This window comes from Delphinus delphis, chromosome 3, assembly GCF_949987515.2.
Source record: "Delphinus delphis chromosome 3, mDelDel1.2, whole genome shotgun sequence".
NCBI classification, from domain to species: domain Eukaryota; kingdom Metazoa; phylum Chordata; class Mammalia; order Artiodactyla; family Delphinidae; genus Delphinus; species Delphinus delphis.
Genome location: NC_082685.1, coordinates 58,439,292 through 58,451,535, shown reverse-complemented (window position 1 = coordinate 58,451,535; position 12,244 = coordinate 58,439,292). Strand labels below are relative to the sequence as shown.

General features: G+C 38.2%; 1 protein-coding gene across 1 annotated transcript in view; it reads left to right on the top strand.

The window, feature by feature from the left end:
* The first annotated feature begins 487 nt into the window (after positions 1 to 487).
* The window catches only part of PKD2L2 (polycystin 2 like 2, transient receptor potential cation channel), a 38,738-nt gene continuing 26,981 nt past the window's right edge, over positions 488 to 12,244 (top strand). The window contains exons 1-5 of the mRNA XM_060008790.1: positions 488 to 518; positions 1,215 to 1,316; positions 2,936 to 3,069; positions 4,768 to 5,024; positions 7,557 to 7,778. Of these exons, the coding sequence (XP_059864773.1) occupies positions 488 to 518; positions 1,215 to 1,316; positions 2,936 to 3,069; positions 4,768 to 5,024; positions 7,557 to 7,778 (746 nt within the window). The remainder of the gene's footprint in view (positions 519 to 1,214; positions 1,317 to 2,935; positions 3,070 to 4,767; positions 5,025 to 7,556; positions 7,779 to 12,244) is intronic.

Sequence of the window (12,244 nt, the reverse complement as noted above, 5' to 3'; positions counted from 1 at the left end):
AAAGCTGCAGCGGCGGAGTGGGGTCTTGGTTACAAATTCGGGCTTTGGCGTCGAGCAAACCTTGCCCCAACGGGCCTTTGGTAAGTAATTTATTCTCCTCAGTCTCTTCAGGTCTAAAACGAGGACAAAACACATACCTTTCAGGAAAGGGCGGTGTGAAGACTAAACAAGCCAAAAGATGTTAAAAGTGAAGAATGGGTAGCCCATTATAATTAATTACTACGATTTTTATGATTAACCCCAGGCCTAAAGCCAGGTTTGCCCCAGAAGTTGGTCCTCCGCCGGAGACAAACGCCACCACGCTCAGGCCCGCCTCACGCAAAGCCTTTCCGTAAAGGCCTCGGTGCGCAGGCGCGCTGGCATCTTCTAGCGCCGCTTGTTCCCATCGTGGAGCCTGGGGCTCGCGCAGGCGCATGAGCAAGGCGCGCACTGTGTGAGTATCGCGCAGGCACCGCCGGCGGAACGGGCGTTGTCGTCCAAGTTTGCCATGGCTGAGGCGTCCCGGTGGCACCTAGGCGGTGAGGGGTTCCTCTAGGGAGTGGGTGGGGCAGAGCAGAATGGGCTATTGCAAATATCCTGCAAGGAAGTCTGTAGCCCCACGTGTATTCGCGTGAGAGATGACCTCCAGAACGGTTAGCCGTCGCAGACTCCTCTTGAGAAGCGGAGAGGAACTGTGGACCCATTTCACAGACAGGAAAAGTGAAGCCCTGAGGGAACATCTCGCCCCTTGCCGGAAGCTGGAGCTGGGCGCTGCCACATGCTGTATAGTAGCCTTCTCTAGGCCGGCCTTAGAAAGCCTTTGTTGATCTAGGGAGTAGTGGCCTTGGCAGAACCCCAGGCTAAGTCCTTTTACCCCCTCCAGCAGGAGCCAGCCATCCCAAGAAGCAGAGTTAACAGGAGGAGAAAACGATTAGGGACAGAGGAGGGGGTTTTGTTTGCTTTGTATTTTGCTTTTTCATTTTAAAACAAGACTGGTGAGGAAACATCCGGGTTATAAAATTCATTATATACGGTCATAAAATGATTGCCCACTATCACCATGGGAAAATGTTAGTAATTAGTCCTTCTTCATAAAAGTGAGAGTAAAAACATAACCAGAAGCCATTGGAGCTTTCCTTCACACAGTGTAAACAGCTAAAAGCGCCTGTGTTTTTCCATCCCTATTAGTTATATATATTATAAATTAAGGAAAATTTTTGTTTTATATCTCACAGGAACTCCAAAACATAAGCTGCATTACAGAAAGGAAGTAGAAATGAGAACCACACTTCAGGAGGTCTTACTCTACCTTATTTTTTTAATAAACTTATGTATATGTAAGTACACAGATGTAGATGAAGACACTGTTTGAACTAAGAAGTTATGTGCAGATGAAAAACAAAACATATGGATTTTATAAAACCATACGCTTTCAGACTACTGAAACCCCTCAAAAAATAGTGACACATTTTAAACATCTTAAATTCATTTAGGTTGACATTATTTCCAATTCTTAAGGGGCACAACTTTAGGTCACAGAAGTAATAAAAAGCTTTCATAGTCAACACTGATTTAATTAATTATTCCTTTCTGTTGGCAGTTCTGTCTTGAATATAATTATTCCCTTGAGTTGCCAATTCTTGATTTCTTTTAGAGCGATACAGATACATTAGCTTTGCTCTAGTTTCATAGGTCAAACTACAAATGAGGCCTAAGAAGTTAGTCTTGATGTCTGCTTTGTTCTTTTCCCTGGCCTGTTGCAGAGTTAATAGTAAAATATGCTAGTTCTGAGTCACAGAAGATATGAATCAATGCAGATCTTTAGGGAGAACCAGGAAAACATCTCAACCTACATTCCTCCTATCTGTGGGTCAATATCATTGACTTAATCAGTATTAAAGAGCATTTTGTCTTTACAGCACCCAACATATAGTAGATGCAAGCTCACTGACTGGACTTATGTTGGTACAGCATACATAGTGGCAATTATATATCGCTTAACTAATTAATTGGTATTGTAGGGGTGAGCTTGAGTCAGATCTGGATTAAAAAGACAGCTTTAACCAACCTTATAAATTAAGATATTTTAGATTGCTTTTTAACTGCTTATTACAAACCATTTGGGGAGTGGAAAAATATTTAAAGATTACTCATAATCCCATTATTCAGGGATTTTTTTTAAAAAACACCTTTTCATAATTAGGAAAAATTGGAAACAAATCTCCAACAGGATTTGTTTAATTTTCGGTATATACAGTGAAATACTATGCAACGTTAAAGAATGGCATAGGCTCATGTGTGCCATGGAATGATGTTGAAGATATATTATTTCTAAAAATAAAGGCCTTCTAGCAAAAAAAAAAAAAGACATATTTAGTATATACCCTGCTCTAAAACGCACCCACCCACCCCTAGGAAGAGTGAGAAAGAATACTAGTTAATGTTCTTCTCAATCTTATCATGTGCCAAAACATAGTTTTAAATGTTCCACATGAATTATCACTTACTTCTCATAACAAAACTATGAGGTAGGAAATATTATCCCTATGGTGGGACTCAAACCATTATCTGTTTGATTTTAAAGTTCATAGCCTAAACTACTCACTATATTATGTTGCCTACTCTCAATATTGGAAAAAAAACCCATCTTGCAGAATAGTATGTATAATGTGATCTCAGTTTTATAAAAATAAAGTTATTTTCTCTGTAAGTGTCTATGCATTTAGAAAAATCTGAAGAATATATGCCAAACCTAATTCTAGCAGTGGGATTACAGGAAACTTCTTCCTGTTTTGTATATTTCTATTTTAGGTTTTTTTATTATTGCTCTTATAATTAGAAAAATAAAATTGAATTTTCAAAACAAAATTGAGAACAAATTACAAGTACATTTTTAATCCTGATAAAAATTGTGTTTTTAAATGTAAATTTTTAAACAAAAAATTCTTCTCCTTAGTGACTTTTGGGATGGTAAACCCACATATGTATTACTTAAACAAAGTTATGTCATCTCTATTTTTGGACACGTCTGTGCATGGTGAAGAAAGAATCAACTTTAAGTCTATTCGCAGCATAACTGACTTTTGGAAGGTAAGATGTCATGTGACTGTGGATGAAGTAGCTTTAGGCATTGCATAAACAAGCCCTTGGCACACATAGTAGGCACTTGATACATATTTATTGAAGGAATGAATAAAAATGTCATTTCTTTAAACTATTAGAATCAATCAACCACTAAGTGTTTATTGAGAACCTGTGTTCTCAGTGTGATAGAGTTCTTGTAACTTTAAAAAAGTGATATTTGTTTTTTTAACATTATCGTTGCATTTGGGAAATAGATTTCTTATGTGGGAGTTAGGATCCAAAGTCAGTCTAAAATTGTATACAGTGAAAATTACCGTTAAAAATTCCTTAAATTGGGCTTCCCTGGTGGCTCAGTGGTTGAGAATATGCCTGCCGATGTAGGGGACACAGGTTCGTGCCCCGGTCCGGGAAGATCCCACATGCCGTGGAGCAGCTAGGCCCGTGAGCCATGGCTGCTGAGCCTGCGCGTCTGGAGCCTGTGCGCCACAACAGGAAAGGCTACAACAGTGAGAGGTCGCATACCACGCAAAAAAAAAAAAAAAAATTCCTTAAATTGCCCATAAATTAAAATATATGTGATTTTGGTATACAGGCCTATACTCTTGTGTGTGTGTTACAGTAATGTACAGTATATAATAAAGAGTACATTTACAAAATATAATTTTATAGTGTTTTTAATTGCATAAGAGTATCATTCCTTTAGCATTAGAACAGACTTGTTTTTTTTGTTACACTTAACTTAGCAAGATGTTCACATTATGAGGAAAGAACAATTAAGGGAACAGCAGTTTCAGGTATCCTATGTCACAAACATTGGGACATACAAGGAAGAGGTAGGGAAGGCTTTCCAGAGGTGATCACAATTCAGTTGAGTTTTAGAGGATGAGTAACAGAAGACCATCCTAGGAAGAAAAAACGATATGTACTATAAGTAATGCATCATGTGGAACTATGTTTTGGCATTATAGGAATATAGGAGATGAGGTGGAAAAGACCAAACTATGAATTGAACAGAGGTCTAATCATGAATGCCATGCTAGGAATTTGAAACTTATCAAGGAGACAATGTCATTTCCTGAGAGTGAGAGAAGTGTGAGATAAGGCAAATGATTAGAAGTCATTGGCTTAGGCCAAGTGAAATATGAAAGAATGATAGGAAATTTTCCCTGAGACAAGAAGTGGAGCCCAACTGCTTCTTTTTTACTGTGCTGTCTTGAGGTATGTATGTGGCCAATGGCAAATAAGACAAAGGCAGGAAAGAAAAAAAATGAACCCTAGGCTTAGGATCTCTTAGAAGGAGCACATAGTGACAGAGACAGAAGAAGCAGTCACCACCGCCAGAGTTGGAGAGGAAAGGGGGGACACAGATAACTTCGAGGTGAAGCCATGAATTGTGGCTATGACCAGTCCTGATATTCATGTATTGGGGGAGAGTTTTCAGTATACCTCTCGGAGAAGAAGGGTTATGGAACTAAATGAGTTAATACCCGTAAAGTGCTTAGAGCAGTACATAGTAAGTACTCAAGAAATGTTAACCATTTTCGTTATCATCATCAACATCATCATTTACCATTACCATTATTAATGGTAGCTTGGCTAAAATCACTGATTTTTATATTCTTATGGATAACATTATGAATGTAGATTCTGTTATACACTTGACATGAAATATTTTTCCCATAACATTTATTTTTCTATATGAAGTTTATGGAAGGACCCCTTTTGGAAGGCCTGTACTGGGACTCATGGTACAATAACAAGAGTTTGTATGACTTAAAGAACAGCAGTCGCATCTACTATGAGAACATACTTTTAGGAGTCCCCAGAGTCCGTCAACTAAAAGTCCGCAACAACACGTGCAAGGTCCATTCATCCTTTCAGTCCTTGATGAATGAATGTTATGACAAATACACTTCTGAAAATGAAGATCTGTCTGATTTTGGCCTTAAATATGATACTGAGTAAGTAGTATAAAATTACATGTAACTTTTTCTAGCAGTTACCATTGTATCTTCAAACAATTGTGAAAACATATTTATTTTCCAAATAATACCAACAGGGGCCTGGCAGGTAAGGAGACTGTTTCAGTAATAGTATCAAAAGAAGACTCTGAGATGCAGTGTTTAGAAAAGGAAGAGCAAACCTGGTTTTTTTGTTTTTTTTTTTTTTGCGGTACGCGGGCCTCTCACTGTTGTGGCCTCTCCCGTTGCGGAGCACAGGCTCAGGACGCACAGGCTCAGTGGCCATGGCTCACGGGCCCAGCCGCTCCGCGGCATGTGGGATCTTCCCGGACCGGGGCACAAACCTGTGTCCCCTGCATCGGCAGGCAGATTCTCAACCACTGCGCCACCAGGGAAGTCCATAACCTGTTATTGTTTTTGCTTACCAAAGGATGTGAAGTGTTTTTTTTCCAACTGTGGTAAATGAAGTGCTAAGTCATATTGGACACAGGGCAAAGCGCCCATTTTTGCTTTTACAAAACTCAATCAGCTTTTCTGGCTCTGGCAAGATGCCCTCAAACACATTCCAAATGCTTCTTGGGATCCCTAGGGAGTGTCTTTGGTGTACTCTGTTGCTTTCTCACTCTGGCTTACTTCAGTGATATCTTCTATTGTCGCTAATGTTGAAAAGGGGCAGTTATGTTTTACAGACACTGCATCTGATGATACCCGCCAAAGATCTTATGGCCTTTGTTCTCCAAAGTGGCTGAGGCTACTGCTAGTGTAGACTCATGTCTACACTTTATATTGAAAATGTAAAAGCCCAAAGCCACTGACACTACCCCCACTTAACACAGAAGCTGCTGGTATCATTGCTTTTAGGGTCATATGAAAATCATAGAGGCAAAAAATATATCTTTTTTAAAATTTGATATTTATCAGTGATGAAATATTTACAAAGTCCACCCTTTCCTACTCATAATTCCCACTCCAGAAGCAGCCACTTTTAGTTGTTTCTTCTTGTATATACTTCCTATTTCTGAATAATATGCTTATACTATTTCTTGATTTTATAGTTTTATATATCTATTGTCTCTGTCATGGAAAGTGTCTGTCATATATCCCTCTTATGCCACTCCCTCCACATACACACTTCCTGTTCCTCTTAGCCTGTAGTTATACTGTAATTTTTGTTAATCATTAGTCGATGTTTATTTTATAAATATGAACAGTGATTACATTTCCTTTCTTGAACAACTACCTCTCTACCCCTAGGATTGATCATTGCTTTGTGGGTTTTGTTGACTTATTTTTTCTTTCTATGAGTTTTGGGTGTTCTTGAGGGCAACAAAGTGCTTGTATAATTCTTATAAACCTAATAAATTCATAAGTATGGTGACACATTCTCTTAAATATTATACTATTATAACAGTACTACACACTATTTCCCTTTCAATGAAAAATTACAAGATAAGTCAACTATTAATTACACATTTAAATTTGATCTCAAGACTAATCTGTTAGGTATTCTAATATTCCAAATTTTCATAACAACTACAAATAATTTAAATACCAAAATTAACATTATGGATTTAGAATTTTAATGTGTCATTTCCTGACAAACAAAATAAGAATCAATTTGTGCTTGTTTTTCTTTCTAAAATGTAACATTCATTAATTAAAACCAGTATAAAAAATTGGAAGTAGGAGAGGGTTGGTGTAATAAATGTTCTTGTTTCAATTTAACAATCATATGGAAAATGCTCAAACATACAACTATGGAATTTTCATTAAAAATGAGTATTTTATCTTAGTGTTGTCACTTTTCTCTGCTGAAAACAAACATGGTGTTACTAACAGAAAAACAAGTTTAAGCAGAGGATCTTTGGATAATTGTTCAGATCTGTTTTAGGAGACTGAATAGGGACTAAAATGAAGAATCAAAGCTTTACTTTTTGATATTGCATAACTAAGTTAAAAGTAGAAAGAATGGAAACAAAATTTAGTTATACAGATTTTCCTTTGTGTTGTTTCATTAAAATAAGATACCTATATAACAATATAGACATTGTAACAAAGTTTTTATTTATTGGGCATTTATAAATGGTATATGATCGTTAAAACACAGACTGTGAAGCATCTTTTTCCCCATACTGAGACAGATATTTCTGAATCAAAACCCTGGATATTTTTGTCCTACTCAAAGACTAAAGATCTCGTCAGATAACAGAGACAACATGTTAAAGAAAAAATCCGTCATTATTTTCTAGATTTCAAGTTCCCTGAGGCAACAGATGGATTAAAAAAATTTTTTTCTCATAGTATGTAGTCCAGTGTGTTGCCCACAATAAGCACTAAACAATGAAAACATATTCAATCTTAATCCTTTTAGCTTAATCCTTAACTCACCATCTTACTTCAAAATTACTATAATACTTATGAACTTAGTACTTTTTTTTTAACTACTACTTTCAACCAAAGTTTAACTTAAATTCTTAGATACTTCTCCGTCAGGCTTTCTCATCTCTCCATTATTCTTTTTATATCTAACAGATGGAAGTACTCTGCTCCTATTATCAACTCCCCTTGGCATTGGGGATTTACTGGTGTTTACCGAAATGGGGGATATATTTTCACTTTATCAAAATCAAAATCTGAAACCCTAAACAAGTTCATTAATCTTCGAATGAACAGCTGGATCACAAGAAGCACTAGAGTTATTTTTATTGATTTTTCATTATACAATGCTAATGTAAATCTGTTTTGCGTCATCAGGTGAGTTACTCAAAACCTCTTATTAGTATACTGAATTTAAAAGGTACCCAGAGCCCTCATTAAGGTTTCCAGTTTGTGCATGTTTGTACTGAGATTAAAATCATAAGCTCCAAAATAAATATAATGTAATTCTTCCAATAATGATAAAGAAGAAAGAGCAACATCATATTCATTGTTTCAGGATATGTTCCGAAACATGGAGAATTACATACAATAGGTTAGTTTTATATTGCTTAAGAATATGTAGTCTTATTTATTGCCATTCTGCAGTTGGACATATCTAACATTTAGTCCTAATGATTTCTTCCTTTAAATCAGATCATTCAAATCTGTTGATTTCCTTTCAGAATAAGCTTCTTTATTAAGTTACTCATTTTTGTCTCAAGAATGAACAATTTAAAATTCAAACAATATATAACAGTAGCCAGCATCCCAGAAATGATTACAGCCAATGGTGATTTGCAAAAATAGCCCCAATTCTTCACATCTTTGCCATGTAAATTTGCAGTGACCTGTCACCCAGGGCAGGGTGCACTGCCCCAGAACTTGATTCTGGGTTCAACCAGGTGACTTTCTTTGGTCAATGGAATGTCAGCAGATATGATACAAGCAGAAGCTTGAAAAGGGTTTGTAAATTAAAACGTGCCCTCTTGCACTTCTGCTATTGCATGAGAAGGACATGCCTGGGCTAACCTGTTGGACCCAAGAAAAAGATGACAGACATCCCCTCTCACAAGGAGGAGGACAGAGAACCAAGCAAAGAGAAAAAATTATTTCTGTAGGTCTGATTACCTTAGGTAATCTGCCTAACCTGGACCATGCTATTTGGCTTAGGCCTGGGTTCTAGAATCAAACACTGTCAAAGCAAATAGGATTACTATGATTGAATCTGCCTGGGGATTGAATTGGCTTCTGCAAAGGGATCTGAGAATGAGTGAATGCCTGATACAATTAGGGTTCTGTTAGAAAGGAGGAATGGGATAATGAACGCTAGACAGGCAAACAATAGTGTCCACTAAGTCTCAGTGAGCCACTTTTTTCTCATGAGTCTTACATTTTTACTCTGGAATATGGAATTGGCATTTACTCTGATAGGGGAATTTTTCCCCTGTGCAACAGTGATGGTGAAACATAATCATGGCCTTTAAAATTTGTAAAAATGAAAACAAATGAATTACCATCAGCAGCCAATGGACATTTTACCTTTTATGTTATAGTATTTTCTTTCAGGGAATCAGCTTCTTACCAACATTTCCACCCTTCCCGATAGTCCTGGTTAGGGATAAAGTGAAGAATACAAATCACTTCTATGTCCTAAATAAGAATAGAAACAGTGGGGTAATTGGCTTAAAGTCAAATGAAGAACTCCTTGTAATACTAGATTAAGTCCATATTTTCTGTCTCTAGGTTTTGTGCTTATTCTATGTTACCTTTAATTTTTTTGCATATTTATTTATTTATTTGTCTCTGCTGGGTCTTAGTTGTGGCATGCAGACTCCTTAGTTGCAGCATGCATGTGGGATCTAGTTCCCCCACCAGGGATCGAACCCAGGCCCCCTGCATTGGGAGCACAGAGTCTTACCCACTGGACCACAAGGGAAGTCCCATCTATGTTACCTTTTAAAATGTTATTTCTTAGAAACTTTAGCAGATTTTGAAACTTTTAACTGGTAGTATATCTATTCAGTAGTTGTATGGGAGCATATTGCTTACACTAAGACTTTATCCACTTATTTTCCCTTTGTACACATATCTGGCAAACTAAACTGAATACTCATCATTTTTTGCTTTTTGTTTACTAGTCTACACTTCAGATCAAAATACTGAGTTTCTTTCACTTCACTCACTTACCCAACATTGCGCACATACTATACGCAAGGTATAAAAACAAATTCCTGTTTTCTATTTGTTAACTGGTTGTTTTGTTCTTGGTTTTGGTGGTTTTTTGCTTTTGGGGCCACACCTTATTCCAGTACCAATAAGATTTGCTAATATCTTTAGGTAGGAATAATTACATCATGGCATTGTGATAGAGATGCTGGTTCCTTAAATTACTGTCAATTCTTAATTATCTGCAGTTGTGGGAACACTAGAAATACAGAGAACTGCCTCAAAATCTTTTTATATTTAGTATTGGAATTAATTTTTATATTTCTATTTGCATATAGATCTTTGTATCCAACATCCAGTGCCTAAAGTTAAACAGAAAACATTTGCTTTAGTAAAATATGTTATCTTGACATTTAGAAGCAAGAAGTATCTCTGATAAGCTAAAGGGGGAGAGTGTATTTCCCTCCTCTGAAATATTAAAAAATTATATATTTTGTGGGGGGAGTCCTGACTAATAACAGTAACTAACAGTATAGCATGTTCTTGAACATCATCTTGTTCTCCTGTAGGGATAAATTAGTATCCCAGTTATGAATGAGCAATCAAAACACAGAGTAAAATGAATGTCTAGCTAAAAATCACATCTTTCTTTCTCATTTACATTGGTCTTTGACCACTGGGAATTTTCAGAGTACCAAAAAAAAGTGGAGCATTAAAAAAGAAGTAATGGAGAAAGTGACGTCACGCCAAGGGCACTGGCTCCCAGAGGCGCAGGCAGGAGTTGAGGGGCTAGGGCTCTTTGGCACCTAGGTTGAAACTAGTTTTGTGTGTCTGAGGTCTCAGCTGGGAGACTTGAAGACTGGGTCTGTGATCATCTGAAGGCTCATCCACTCACAAGTTGAGTGGTTGATGCTGACAGGTGCTGAGGAACTCCATGTGATATTTTCACGTGGACTAGTTTGCACTTCCAAAGAGCATGGTAGATGAATTTGAAAGGGTGAAGACTAGAAGTAGATTTGCAATATTTTCCTTTGGCAGAACAATTCCATTAGAGCAACTTTCATTGTTAGAGAGAGGAGAGAGAGAGAAGCCTCGTTTGTTGACGTCACTTGGTTCATGAAGCCTTCACCTAGAAGTGAAGCTGCTGAACAAACCTTGAGAAGAATCATCTCCTGCTTCAATCTGCTGCTGGATAGGAACTAATCAGAGAGACAGAGAGGCAGAAGACGGAGAGGACGGCGTCCAAGGCTTTCGTGATCACAAATCTCGCCTCCACTCCAACTCCCTTTATACTTTTCTTGCAAAAATAATAATATAAATAAGGAGGTGGTGGGGTTTCCAAAAACAAAAATCATAACCTTCAACCATCTGGGGAAGGCAAAAATCCCATCCACCTCAACTCTCAGTTCGAAAGTAAAGTTGTACCGCACGCAATCAGGATGTTACTTAAGAGTGCTCTTAAAAGAACATATGGGGCTTCCCTGGTGGCGCAGTGGTTGAGAGTCCACCTGGTGCAGTGGTTGAGAGTCTGCCTGCCGATGCAGGGGACACGGGTTCGTGCCCCGGTCTGGGAAGATCCCACATGCCGCGGAGCGGCTAGGCCCGTGAAACATGGCTGATGAGTCTGCGCGTCCGGAGCCTGTGCTCCGCAACAGGAGAGGCCACAACAGTGAGAGGCCCGCATACCACAAAAAAAAAAAAAAAAAAAAAAAGAACATGTGTGTGGCTGAGAGGGTCATGGTGCTCTGGGGTGGAAGAGCCGAGTTCAGGACATTGGTCCACCAGAGACCTCCTGGCTCCACATAATATCAAACGGCAAGAGCCCTCCCAGAGATCTCCATCTCAATGCTAAGACCCAGCTCCACTCAACGACCAGCAAGCTACAGTGCTGGACACCCTGTGCCAAACAACTAGCAAGACAGGAACACAATCCCACCCATTAGCAGAGAGGCTGCCTAAAATCATAATAAGGTCACAGACACCCCAAAACACACCACCAGACGTGGACCTGCCCACCAGAAAGACAAGATCCAGCCTCATCCATCAGAACACAGACACCAGTCCCCTCTACCAGAAAGCCTATACAACACACTGAAATAACCTTAGCCACTGGGAGCAGACACCAAAAACAACGGGAACTACGAACTTGCAGCCTGCGAAAAGGAGACCCCAAATACACTAAGTTAAGCAAAATGTGAAGAAGGAGAAACACACAGCATATGAAGGAGCAAGGCAAAAACCCACCAGACCAAACAAAGGAAGAGGAAATAGGCAGTCTACCTTTAAAAGAATTCAGAGTAATGATACAAAAGATGATCCAAAATCTTGGAAATAGAATGGAGAACATACAAGAAATGTTTAACAAGGAACTAGAAGAACTAAAGAGCAGACAAACAATGATGAACAATACAATAAATGAAATTTAAAATTCTCCAGAAGGAATGAATAGCAGAATGAGGCAGAATGGATAAGTGACCTGGAAGATAAAATAGTGGAAATAACTACTGCAGAGCAGAATAAAGAAAAAAGGATGAAAAGAATTGAGGACAGTCTCAGAGACCTCTGGGACAACATTAAATGCAACAACATTCAAATTATAGGGGCCCCAGAAGAAGAAGAGAAAAAGAAGGAACTGA